At 39.8% G+C, this 14,125-nt stretch overlaps 1 protein-coding gene across 5 annotated transcripts in view; it reads left to right on the top strand.

The window, feature by feature from the left end:
- OTUD7A (OTU deubiquitinase 7A) overlaps positions 1-12,919 on the top strand; it is a 108,489-nt gene extending 95,570 nt beyond the window's left edge. For 4 of the 5 annotated variants that reach the window (XM_042876022.1, XM_042876024.1, XM_042876023.1 and 1 more), the window contains exons 13-15: positions 4,537-4,651; positions 4,915-4,999; positions 6,791-12,919. In XM_042876022.1, the coding sequence (XP_042731956.1) occupies positions 4,537-4,651; positions 4,915-4,999; positions 6,791-8,224 (1,634 nt within the window). In that variant the 3' untranslated portion in view covers positions 8,225-12,919. The remainder of the gene's footprint in view (positions 1-4,536; positions 4,652-4,914; positions 5,000-6,790) is intronic. The other variant, XM_042876026.1, reaches the window with a different exon arrangement.
- The last annotated feature ends 1,206 nt before the right edge of the window (positions 12,920-14,125 follow it).

Consider the following 14,125-nt stretch of genomic DNA (forward strand, 5'->3'; position numbering starts at 1 on the left):
TAACGCTGCTTGGTGTTGTCAATGAAGAACTGATGTAAGAGCAGATAAAAAAAAAAAAGCAACAACAAAACCAATGAAGGAAAAAAAGCATTTCTACTAGTGTTTGTAGAGCATTATGGTCATACAACAGCTATTTTGATTACTGTGTATTTATGTTCTCAAGGATTCTGTTTGTGATCTAATTACTTTTTTTTTTTTTTTTTTTTAATTATTAGTTTTGGATCAAGTTAGGGATTGTCATACTGAAAGTTACCTTTGCTGTTAATTATTCAAATCAAGTAGCCATACTAAATCACACCCTTTGCCCTTCACTGGGGCTTGTTCCTGACAAAGATGCCCCCCTGTACACACAGGTAAATATATATTCATATGCCATATGTAGGTACACAAACACTTTTATATGATATATATATATATCATACATGCAAAATTGTCAAATTAGTAAAAGCTTTACTTTAAAAAATTTAGACTTCAGTCAAAATGCTTCCAAAGTATTACAGATAAGACTGTTCACTCATCTTTGCTGCTTTGCTAGGAGTTGTCCTTTCTGAAATTTCTTTTGTATCTAATTTAATCCTGCTGCATTGGTTTTATACAGATCAGCTACTCAGTTTTTGCTAAATCTCAAAGGTGAACACTCCAGTAGTCAGCTCTACCTCAACAATTAGCATAATCGCCTGTGTGGAAGCTTCACTGGATATGTATTGGATTAAAGGAAGACATGCCCACCCAGTTACTTCTTTTCCCTTTCTATTCTTCCCCAAGTATCTCATGCACATACAAAACAGTACGTAGCACTGAGAGTTTACAGTTGATAAAACGAAAATAAACAAAGGAAAAACATCCCCTAAACCTAAAACAGAAGCAAAAACAGCCCCCAGCAGCATTAACACAGGCCATTTTAATAAAATCATGGGAAAAGCCTAATAAATTCAAAGAAAATATTTATAAATTTTGTGAAATGGTAATTTAGTTGCTCCCAGACCTAATATTTACACAATTGGCCATTTAGATTGCCATGAGATTTTGATGTTAGGACGTTCTCCATATGTATTATAACAGTTTACACTACTGCTATGTTGTGAAATGCTAAGCCAGTAGTTCTAGAGCTTGCGTCTGGTTGGAAGCCAGTTAGATGGATTTAAATACATGTTTGAAGGAACATAGACTCCTAAGTAGGTAGACTGTAAGCAGTCAGGCTCCTGATTTCATTGCTACCACGTTCTTCTGAGAACAAATAGTCACCTGAGTCACCATTTGGCGGTCTGTACAAAGGGCTGGTGCTCTTTACTTCTGTGTCTTCCGTAGTGCTGGAGCATAATTAATGTAGTGAAAGGCTAAGATACTTGAGCACTGTTGTTGCTTTAAGATGGTGTGCACTTCTATAAGCCATTTTGTTTTTCCGGTACTTCCTATGAAAAATGGAATATTTTGATGATAGGTTTAAATGACCATTATTGCTAAAGCTCCGCATTTTAAAAAATCATTAAGCTACAAAGCTCATTTAAGTTTATGTAAGTATGGGTATAAAATGAATTAATCCAGCTGTCCTCTACAGATTGCTGTGCTGACACCCAGCACAGAAAGAGGGGTACATGTGTGGCTTTCCAGTCTCAAATCAAACTTCTAATTCCAGTCTGCTGTGGATAAATCTTGTCCACTTAAGCTTCCAGTTCATGAAATTCAAAGCTAATAGTAAGCAGATCAAGACAAGCAGAGCTCACATGAGCTCATGTCTGCCTTCGCTCCTTTGGTGGAGAAGGGAAGAGTGTTTTTTGCTAAAGATGTGATGTGGCTTTAGAAGAATCCAGTGAAGAGGAGCTTGACATTAGCTGTGAGTCCTCCACGTTTTTTTGCTGGTGACTGCAGAGGTGTTTTAAATCCCTAATGAATATATGTACTCATAAATGTGGAACATGTGGTTTTTGAGATCTCCTGAGTGAATTTCTTTTAGTTCTTCTTCCCAGAGAGTGGGTTAGAGGCAACTGAATATCTTACATTCAGTTCCCTAACACTGCATGCATTCCATCTGATTTTGGATGTGTTTTGGTATTTCCCATGGTTATGGGACAGTGAGCATGCTGCAGCTGTGCAGTTGTCAACAGAGAGAAAGCTGTTCATCGCAATGTTGAAACGAGGAAAAACTGTTGAAGGACAGATTTTATTATAAACATTTTCATGAAAGAATCTGACATCCAATTGAGTCCTTCTTCTTGGAAGGAACTGAGTTTTTTGTTGTTTTTTTTTTTTAAGTGAGATTGCATGATATGGGCAGCACTGCATGTTGCACGTGGCAGCCTTAATGTTGGTGGAAACAGAATCATAACACAAAAATGGAAAGAAAAAAAAAAAAAAAAGAAAAAAAAAAGTTGATCTGTAAGTCGGATATCCAATGAGAAAATGAATCCAGCCAACTTGCTGAGCCTTCAGTAGCACAAAGATATTCCAGGGATCTGCAAGGAGATGCTGGGCAATGGCTCCAGCCTTTGCATTACACACCGGGACAGTGCAGCAGCCTTCCGACTCAATCTGTAGAAGAGCTCTTAAGAAAAAGCTTTTCACATTGGAGCCATTTTCTAAACATTACACTGATGAATGATGTGAAATGCCCTGTGAGAAATTGAAGCCTGCAGAGCTAATTCTTACATTCTCCATACCATTAAGTTACCAGGTTCTACGCATGTCTATTAGAAATTGCAGAGTTGTCTTCCTGTAGAACATGCCTCCGTAATATAATAATAGTATTTATTTTGTATGATCTGGCTTTACATGTTTTACTGCAGGGTGTGGAATACACAAGCTTCAATTCTATGAAGCAGCAGAGAACACTTGGCATTCAATCTGGCGCGAAGGGAATGCTTTGGCATTCAGCTGCAAAACTGGTTGCTGTTAGAGACTGCTGGCAGCTAACAGCATCGTGCTTGTTCTTCAGATGCTGTGACAGGAAATAGATTGGCACACGGATGCTCTTGTATCTTGCCAACACAGAGGTGTTGGCAGCTTTGGTATGGTGGAAGGGAGAGGGCAATTGTGAGGGTCAGAACAGGATGGCAAAGGCACCGCTGTACGTGGCCAGATTTTGAACTGTCAGAAGACTGAGACCTTTGAGCTCCGACTTCTTAAAAGAAGCATCTCTTATAGCCAGGCACAGTATTTATACTCTAACCTGAAGAGTATTTCTCCAGGTAATAATAGAGATATTGTATAGGCAATCAGCACTTGAAGCTGATCAGTCTCTAGCTGTTCTGTACTGTATTTGCTGTTAGAAAGGGGGAAATATTTCAGGAATTACCTTCTACAGGCAGTAGGGGGCAACATTTCCACGAAATTCGAGAGTTTTGACTGTTACCAGACCTTCAGATAAGATGAAAAATAAGCATATTTTCAGCAGTTGTCAAGCTATCTGAATCTAATACCAACTTAACAATGTTAATAAAAATGCAATTTATATTTCCTGCATTCTGCTAAGAGTAACACTTAGCCAAAGATGCTCTGTCTTTGTTTGATAGCATATTTTCTGAACTGCAAGAAATACTGTAATCAACACATAACCAATAAATGCCACAAACTTGCAGTAATTCACCACCATGTTGCTGCATGATTTCTCTGTATTCTTTGCTTCTTGACTTTGCTGGAATAGCTATGTAGGTATAGTCCTTAAGGGCTGTGGCACAGAAAACTTAGTTCTTTGACTGGCTGTCAGAGAAACAGCAGTGACCTGCATTGCTGAAGATCCTGCCCGATCCCTCAGGAGCTTTCTGACTGTTTTCTAATGAAATGGAAGCAAATTGCTGGTTTTAATTAAAGCTGACAGTGCTTTTCTCTTAGTTTATTGGTGGTGATGGATGATAGACACTCCATGAAATCAAAGTGCGATCTCTGCATGCTGAGTGTAAAGCAGAGTCATTAAGATATGTCAGAAGGCAGAGCTCTGGCAGGGAGGGGCAAGAACAAAACAGCCAAAGCAGATAGAGAGTGATGCTGGGTTATTACAGCAGTAATGCTGTTTCCCCTGCACTCAGGGCAGGTCTTAAACTGACCTCTTAGCTCATATATATGTTGATCTTTGCTCCTCAATTATGCTAATTCACAGTTTGAGTCCAGAACCCCTGTACCAACTGCTTGCTTTGTCAAATGATGCTGCTATCAGTATATTTTTATTTCTTAGCATGGTTTTGTTTTGCACTGACAAACCTGAAAATGAAAATATTTAGCAAACGTGCACATCTGTATGAGATGCAGAGGAATAATTCAACATTTTATTGCTTTCAGTTGTTCTGTCTCCGGGAAGTACTTATTGTGCAATCCAAAATGGTGTTGTTATCCGCGATGCCTCTGGTGACTATTGCCAGTAGCAATCAGAGCGTTACTCTTCCCTTCTGTCACGCAAACATCAAAATAGGGATGAGCCAGTACTGTGGCATATCCAACTTCTGGCCTTTTTCTTTACCCGCGTTTTTTAACTGCTTCTCACAGCTTGATCTTTTGTCTCTGTTCCACGCTCCCACCCCGATCCTTGTTTTATCTCTACTTTAGCGGTGATCCCCCTGACTGACTCTGAACATAAGCTACTGCCTTTGCACTTTGCGGTCGATCCTGGGAAAGACTGGGAATGGGGAAAAGATGACAATGACAACACCAAACTGGCCAAGTAAGACCTTCCTGTGGCTTTAGTATGAAGCAGTAAAATGTCTTGAGCCATACCTAATCTAAGTACTGAGAGAGCTGCTACCAGAAGGAGCTTTGTTCTTGTTTTCTGGCTACATGGGAGAGGAGGTGGGTGGGTGGGTGGGTGGGTCTCCAGCTGATGGTCACAGATCAGGCTGCTGTTGTGCTGGCAGTGTTATCTCTCCATATACGCTTCTTTTCTCAGTGTGTTTTTGACTGTGTATTCCTTTCTGTTTTCATCCTTAGTTTGATTCTGTCTCTTGAGGCAAAGCTTAATCTTCTACACAGCTATATGAATGTAACGTGGATACGCATACCATCTGAAACACGGGTAAGGTAAACTTCCTCCTCAGTCTAAACCAAATAAGTGATATGAGGCACAATAAGGTGTTGTGTAGGGTAGGCTGCATGTCCTGGCCAGCTGCCTGAAACCACCTGTATCCTAGCAGCAGAGACAAGTCACTTGTGGCACACCGTCAGTGCCACTAGGCTTGTAGATTTCTAGTGTTCTGTCTTTAAGACAGTTTCTTGTGTATTTTTGCAACTTACATTCCATTCTGAAGTGTATTTTCTAGCTTTATCTTTCTCTTATCTATTTCAGTATCCCCTTCAGTTCAGAAAAATAAAACAGGCATTCTCTAACTACTTCTTTCTCAGAACCTTGGCTTGCTCTCCTAATACCACTGTTAGGTCACTAGACCCCAGCCCTTTCTCTTTTTAAGAACAGATTTGGACTCCTGGATAGCCTCCAGTGTAGACTGGCTGACAAAAGGCCACAGACTGGCAGTGAACTGGAGCCTGGTTCTTTTAAAAAACTATCTTAGAACTATGCCCAGCTGGCACCTCATCAGCTGCAAATTTCTCTGCAAATTACATTGAATAGATTGAGGGGTTAGTCTAAAGGCGAAAGGTTGCTAGGAGAAGATGGTGGTGATTTAGACAGCCTGCACAGATGGTATTTGAAAGGAGGAACACTACACAAAAGGAAAAAGAGTTTAACAAGCTGCTGGAGAGGAAAAAAAATCCATTTTTCTATAGTTTCACCCTAAAGCAGTGGCCACCACATCAGAAAAAGGAGAGGCAAAATTGTCCTGTAATTGTAAGCTGTAAGCCTGAAACGACATGAGACCTGCGTTACCTCTCCCTGCTTCAGGATTCCAGACAAGAGGACATTTAAGTACTCAGGGACAAGAAACAAGTGTGCATTTCTTCAGTGAAGGTGTATACATCTCCAGAGTGGTTCTATATCACTATGGTTAGTTAAGTGTTTCATATTTATCTTGAGCAGATTGGTGTTTTGGATGCAAAACTAAGTTTTGCAGGACTAAGTGACTGCAGACAGATTTGAAATTGTCCTAGGATCCTCTTACTCTACACATTGTCAAGGAAGATACTTTATCACCTTACCTAAAACATGACTTGGAACTCAGATGTCTTGCATCAGTTTTATCTGCATTGAATTTTCAGTAAGAGTGAGCAGACCTTATTGGTCTATGTGATTAAATTCGCTATGTCAGACAAGATGTTTAGCTCTGTTGCATTGTAGCACTGATGTAAATGGACTGGAGGCCTGAACAACGAAGAAATTAACTAAGTTGTTTTATGAACATCAGGAATTTTGAAATATTACTACAGACAGATTTGTATGCTGCACACCCCTCACAGCTTTCAGCAGAACCTTGCTAATTTTCCATTGCTGTGGTATCAGTTCTCTTCTGATCTTCTGTCTGCTTGCTGAGAGGCTGCAAGTACTGTGGATGCTTCCAGTTCAGTGACTGGTTGCAGCCACTCTGCTGGTCAGTGTGAACAGGGAGGTTGAGCTGCAGACTTCTTGATGAGAGCACTAACTTGAGTCTCTCCATCATTCAGACAATGATTTTCACAGAACTTCTGAATGACTGACCTCTACTCTTCAGATGAGCTTGGAGTGAGCCAAAAGCCACTGCAGGAGCAAGCAAGATAGGTAGCACAGCCAAATAAGAAAGAAACCAGTATAAAATGTCAGTATAAAAAGTACACTTCTAAAGTCACTTTGAAAGTCTTTATTAGATTATACTTTTTTGCACCAAGTCCCTGTATGAAACTGCTTTTTCTGTATCTAATTATAATTAATTTTCCATAGCAGGCCCCTTTGGCTCAACCAGAATCCCCTACAGCTTCAGCTGGGGAGGACGTTCAATCTCTGGCTGACTCAATGGACTCGGACCGAGATTCCATCTGTAGTAATTCCAACGGCAGTAATGGAAAAAACAATAAAGAAAAAGAAAAGGACAAACAGAGGAAGGATAAAGACAAAAACAGGACGGATTCAGTTGCCAATAAAATAGGAAGCCTCAGTAAAACCCTAGGAATTAAGCTGAAAAAGAATATGGGTGGTCTTGGAGGCCTGGTGCATGGCAAAATGAGCAGGGCAAATTCAGGGAATGGAAAAAACGGTGACACCATGGAGAAAGTCAAAGAGAAGAAGTCTAAGTCTCGAAAAGGAAGCAAAGAAGAATCTGGGCAGTCTGCAAGCACTTCTCCATCTGAAAAGACCACCCCATCTCCTACTGACAGAGCTAGCAACTCACCCATTGAAAAGATGAACACAAAATCCTTGTCTGACAAGCAGGCTGATCCATGGAAATACAGCACTGATGTGAAACTCAGCCTCAATATTTTGAGAGCGGCCATGCAGGGTGAACGCAAGTTTATTTTTGCTGGCCTTCTTTTGACCAGCCACAGGCATCAGTTCCATGAGGAGATGATTGGTTATTACCTAACCAGCGCACAGGAGCGTTTCAATGCTGAGCAGGAACAGAAAAGAAAGGATGCTGAGAAAAAGGCTGCGCTGAATGGGTCGTCTAGTAGGAAGCTGGAGCCAGAAGCGTATTCAAAAGAGAAGTCAGAAACATCTCCTCAGGATAGGGCATCACCTGTCTTGCCTCAAAGCCATACGACTCAACTGGTTTTAAAATTTAAAGATCGCACTAGTCCCACTCCGGGGTCATTTTCTTCACCTAGTAATGGTGCTAAGAAAAGTGGACCCATTCCAGTGTCTGCCCACTATAGCCATACACCACCTGTTCAAAGGCAGAGTGTCATCCATTTGCATGATGTCAACTCCAAGCCATCGAGCTTCCAAGATGACACTTACAAGCCAGTGGTTGGCACATTAAAAACCTGTGCCACGTATCCCCAACAAAACAGATCACTGTCTTCTCAGAGCTACAGCCCGGCCCGGATAACTGGTATCCGCACAGTGAACACAGTGGAATCACTGAGCTATGCCATGCCTACTGAACACAAGTCTCAGACATACACTAATGGATTTAATACTGGCGACATTAGAGACTGCTTAGAATATGCTGATGAGGATGCTCCTCAGACCTGGTTGAACAATGATAAAAATCAAGGCAGAAGCACAGTTTGCCCAATATATCCCATCCAGCAAAACCGCTGTAAGAAGGATAACTGTTCCTTTTATGGTCGTCCTGAGACTGACAATTACTGTTCGTACTGCTACAAAGAAGAGCTGAAGCGCAGGGAGAGGGAAAGTAAGGGACACAGGCATTGAGGATTCTTCCGTGACTATATTTAGTTTTACCATTTTCTTACTTGCAGAGTAAACAGTGTTGAATTGCAGTAAAAGGAATCCTTCAAAAAAGAATAAAGGATTGATGAGTAAATAGTGTCTAGCTTTTCGCTTTTCCTGGGCAATGAGGAAATAATAGGATTAATTTATCATAAAAAAATATATATTATTTTCCATTTTGTCAGTGTCTTTTTTACATACTCTGGGTAAGCTGAAGGGTTGTTTACTTCTTTGTCAGTGCTGTGTGTATGTTTGGTCAAAAATTTACTAATGGTGCCTGAATTTACACTGACATCACTCAGGTAGTAGTATGATAGGGGAAAGTCATAATACCGGAGATGTGGTGTTGTAGTAGGGTAGTATCTGCCTTGTAAACATTTGAAATTCTATAGCTGTCATGAGAGTATTTTTTTCCTCAGCAAGATTAAGTTTTTCATAGCTTTTCTTTCTTTCTGGAGGGTAGCGACTTTTGCATAACGCACACTTTCAAGATGGCAGCGTACTGCACTAGCACTGATGTTCATACTCACTTTAGTTTGAGACGGAATGATTCTAGGAAACTGGAGGTGAAAGGTCTGAATTCACGAGGGCTGTAGCTCTTCCTGATTTTAAGTTCTCAGCAGTTATTTGTACATCTCCATTATAAAGTAGATTTGCGCCATTTTTACCTGTATTGAATTTGTAAACGCATTTTATATAAAAACATGACCTGCAAGACTTCACTTCCTAAGGAAAAAAAAAAAAAGACAAAGAAAATTCATATAAAACTCAGTATAATTTTGGGCACCTGAATCTCAGTAATATTTTCATTGCTGCTAAATTTGGGAAAAAAAACTATTTTAAAATCAAAATCTAAAAATTCTATTAGATTTGGAAAATTTGATGACCAGCTAGGAAATGTAGGATCAATCTAGAGCTGAATGAACTGCTTGTCAAAACAAATGTATTGCATCCCCAGATTGCCTTAGCCATTATATAAATGTAATCGTTATTTGTTTATTCCTTTTCCAATGTTGTTGACTGATAGTTACTGCAAACATAATTACTTCTGAGCATTTCTTGAAGACATTTGACCCCACCGGTTTTTGTTTCGTCTTGAGCAAGTCATACATCTACCTGGAGGTTTCAAGATGGCTATAAAATGCCTACAGGTACAAACGCCTTCTCCTAGCACAGATGTGCACGAGTCTGATTTCCAGATACTTACATAAATATTTGCAGTACCTTTGAAAATAAAGCTGTGTTCATAGAAGTATTTCTGTAACGCAAATACCAGAAATGCTGTTCAAGTAGATGCTTGAAATTAGCATGTTTTGTTGAGTATGGCATATGCATTTTTTTATGCCATTCCCACCGCCTGTTGGCATAATCTAGCAAGAGTAGATCTTCTCTGTATTTGTGCTTGTGAGCAATGGTTCATCAGCCGTGTCCCTACGTTTTTTTTTAAGCTCATTTTCCACAAGGAAGTACAGCATAGCATTGCCTTCAAAAATGCTTCTCTGCCATCTCAAGGTGCAGGACACGAGTCCTGCCTTGTGCATTACAGAATAGCATTTTTCCAGCCTTCAGGGATCATTGTTTCTGCTGCTTTTCTAGTGTACTCGTTTTGACTCCTGGCATGGTTGGCTTGTACACAGTTAACGCTAACTAGTCTCAAAGCCGTGTGTGAAGGAGCCCATGAAACACAACACAGCCTTATGCTGATGTTTCTGAAAAGCACATACACACTTGCTCACGTCCCTCAGAAATTTATGAAACTGAACACATACTTAAAATTGACTACATAATTTAAAGAGATTTAAAGAAAGATTTAAAGATTTACTTTCAGAGTAAGGCCATCAGCTGCTCCTCAAAGCCCTGGTCCATCCCTTGTTTGCTGTTCCATGAATCCAGACTTGTACTTCATATATCTGAGCAGTATTCTGAGCACACACTGGATGTCACTGAATTTGCAGCCTTTCATAAAAGGGAAGTATTGGGAAGCCTAATGAGGAATTAAAACTCATTGGGACTTCTGTCCTTAAGGTAAGCAGGTTCTAAAACGTGTGACTGGTTGAAAACAATGGTAAGCCGTGACCTGTTTGGGGTAAATGTTGTGAAGACATGCAAGTTCTCATTGCCAAAGAAATCTGTGGTTTCAAGTTAAGTTAGGTCAGAATATGTTAGATGAAACATTGGATGATATTGTATTTGCTGTTGAGGTGGATGAATCTGACAGGGTAAAACTTGATATAATAAATATTTAAGAATTCTTAGAGCATTACAGTAGTGGTTGCATTTGATGCTCTGGGGAATGTTTTTGCGAAGTTGTGCTTAAGAAACACTATGTTAGCAGCAAAATGCACCTTTGGACGCACTTTGGCATGGATCTGAGTCAGGTATTTCTTTCTGAATGAGGGGAACAATAACAGTGCATGTCCAAAACCAAGGAATTACCATGAGAATTTACTGCTTTCCATTTTTCAGTGGAATTGTTTGTGAAGTATGTTTTTAAGATATGCTATTCACAACATGAAGTTTACAGAAGGTCAGTATTTAGATAAAGGACTCATCTAATAGGGATTGTGTCAGTCTTTGCCTGACCTGGCCCCCTGTCGGAACTTGTAAGTTACCACTGAGCCTAAGCTGTACAGAAATCACTTGGTTTTGGAGATCCCTGCTCATTTTTTCTGTTAGCTCGTGTGGCTGCAATACACATATTTACATTTACCGTTGTACGTGCCTTTTTTCTCTTTTATGGCAATTGGACATCATCACTGTTATCCAGAATCTAAAAGCCTGGGTTGATTACACCCTCCCAGAACAGCAGCAGAATCACCAGGAGATACTTAGATTGGAGGAAGCTGAAATTTTTAACACATGTGAAGGTCTGTTCATAACACTGTAGGCCTGTAATACATAATGGGTTTCAGTCACGCTTTATATTGAAGTTCCACTTAAAATTCTCTACAAGGAGTTAATAAGCTATTGCTGGACTTTGAGCATTCTTTTCAGATGTGGGTGTCAGTTCTAACAGGCGGCCAACAAGCAGCTCATTCAGAAGAAGGTGGCATAGATAACCAAAAGCAACTTTTTAGTGATTTTTAAATGATTGATTAACCTGTTGTTAATATAATTAATTATGCTTTATAACTGCAGTGGAAACAGTGATTGTGACCCAGATTCCTTTAGCAGTTACTTCCTTCTTCCTAAGTCAAAGGTAACACGAGAAGCATCAGTGAAAGTAAAACGCTGTATTTGGAGATTGCGTTGCTTATTTCTTAGTGCATCTAAATAGGCCAAGTGAAGTCTTCAGGGTCATCTTTGCTAAAATCACAAAACTCATGGTATGAGCAGTATCACTTGATAGAGAAAGCATTGAGGAGAGATGCTTAACATGGGTTTGTGCACCGTTTGACTGCAGATCAAAGCAGTCTGCCGAGGCAATATACATACAGGCATATTCAGGGTAATCTACTTCTCTTGTGATGATGAATGTGTAGATATCAAAAAATGCACAGCACAGATCTGACAAAATACTGCCCTCCAACTCCCTGATTCTGCAAACAATTACTCTGGTGCTCAACTTCACCAATATGAACAGTCTTCCTGACATAAAGGAGACTGCTTATTTTCAGAAACGTAACATAACTGTTAAAAAACTTAGCATAGATGTTGGTGGGATGGAGGCCAGAGCCCTTCAGCCAGTGCTTGTTCTCAGGCTGCTTATCGGTGCTCTTCCAATGAGAGAATGGATGAGAATTGTGCCTGAGGAGCAGAGGGGTGCTTTAAGTCTTTGTGGGCTAAATCTGCTGTTCTCTGAAATGTGCAGACAGAATGCCATTAGCAGAGGGGGCCTTAAGTCGGGTGCTTCACGGACACTTAAAATGCTTGCAAGCTGGATGTCAGAGCAGAGTATGAGCTAACACAGAACTAAGGTCTTCACACTGGGAATACTCTGCAGTCAGGAACCTGTGTGCTGACAGATACCACAATGATCTCAGACAGAGGTCCAGAGGAGTAACTGATGGTGATTGTGGATGGCTTTTCAGCTTTGTGTACTTTAAGTCTCTGTCAGTGTATTTGGAACGTATTTGTTTTAAGGTACGACAGCTTGCAGAGAGGATCACCAAAAGGTATACAGCATAGAACTTAAGCTATCTTGGTATCAGGCACTAATCCCTCTTTTAATTTGCACATTAATTTCCTACGTACGTGACTAAAAATACTGTATTGTTAAAAACGAGAGGAAAAAACCACAGCAGTGTTTGTAAGTATGTTCTGTTTGTAGACTTAAGGCTGTATTATGTTGGAATTTTACAAGCCAAGTTTAAACTGTAATATAGAAATTATTTTTATATTATTTTCAAAATATGCTACAGAGCAATATTTTGCGCCTTTATTATGAACAGGGTCATCATTTTAGTAGGTTACCTTCCAAAGTGCTGGTAGAAATTAACCACGAAAAGAAAGCTTTGTAAAAATGTGTGTGTTGTTTCTAACTGCTGTCTGTTGTGCACATCTGTGTCTAATGAGAGTTGAATACACAGGTTTTTTTTTCTTAATTGAAAAGCTTTAAAGTTTTCTTCATATGTTTTGGTAAAACACTGTTCCTCCCTATCTCCTTCCATTCTTCCTTCTGGTCTCTACCAATAGCCACTTTTATAAGCAGCTTATGAATAAACATTCATCTGGAAAGTTTTCTTACCAAATGAAGCATTTCTGCACTGCTACTGATTGACCCGGGATGTTGAGAACATACCCTGCATCCACTGATGAACGATGATTTTGCTTTTTAGAAAGATGGGGTCTTGGATTTACTGTTCCTGGCAAATGAAAAGCAAGACTTAGTAATCAGTGCAGTGATTTAGCATCTGTGGGAAGAAAATCACTACAGATCATAGAAATGTCATCTTGTAATTGGCAGATGCATTGTATCTGAATATAGTTGAAATGTGTTGCCTCCCTGCAGATTAAGGTGTGCAGAATTCATTTCTTCATGGGTTTTTGTACTGTACATCCCAATTACCTGTGAGTCATCCAAAAAAGGACTTTAAGAACTGAGGCATATTTTAAATTGGGAGTCAGTAAGATTTTAGAATTCTAACTTCTGTGATTTTATTTGCTTTTTTTTTTTTTTTTAATTTAAATGAATCTCCTATTAAGTTGTGTACTCCAACCAAAAAAGTAGGATCTGGATGCCTCATGTGATGATTCTGCATTCAGGTTTCTCCTAATAAACAGACTGGTTTTAAGATGGACTGAGCATCAGTTTCTGGGGGAGAACAAGCTCCTGCCTCCAGAAAATCAGGGCAGCAATACTCCAACGCACATTCAGGGTTTTACTTATTTTTCTGCTTATTTTTACTCAGTGGAAATTGCATTTTATCTTCAGTGTTTTTCCATGTATAAACAAATAATTGGGCTTATTCATAGAGTGATTGCATGCCTATGGAGAGACTTGCTTTGTACCAAAAGACCATATTGGTATACATTAACCTACTGCAGTCAAAACAGGGCTGGTGTATTCCACTGATGTTCTTGTGTAGCGTACTCATTTTTTTCCTCTCAAGTAAATACACTGTTCTGATTGCTGTTTTATCTCCCATTACCTGAATGCATGTACTGTATCAGGAGAATTGAAATGGCTGATGCACATTTGCACTGTGGAACACGTGATTTGGGTAAAAGCCACCAGGTTCCAAACAGCCTTAAAATTACGACTCTCTGGGGACCAGGAGTCACTTAGCTGGATGCAGCCTCTGCCCCACTTCTCATTTAGCCATGGCTGTAAAGCATTCTGACTTGCTGTACTCTGCATAAGCGTCTGCATATTCACCCAAACAACCTGTCACTTTAAAAGACGTTTTGCTTTAAAAACTTACAGTTCTTTATAAGTGTCAC

This window comes from Lagopus leucura, unplaced genomic scaffold (assembly GCF_019238085.1).
Source record: "Lagopus leucura isolate 7727_CA_CO unplaced genomic scaffold, USGS_WTPT01 Super-Scaffold_100015, whole genome shotgun sequence".
Taxonomy (NCBI): Eukaryota; Metazoa; Chordata; class Aves; order Galliformes; family Phasianidae; genus Lagopus; species Lagopus leucura.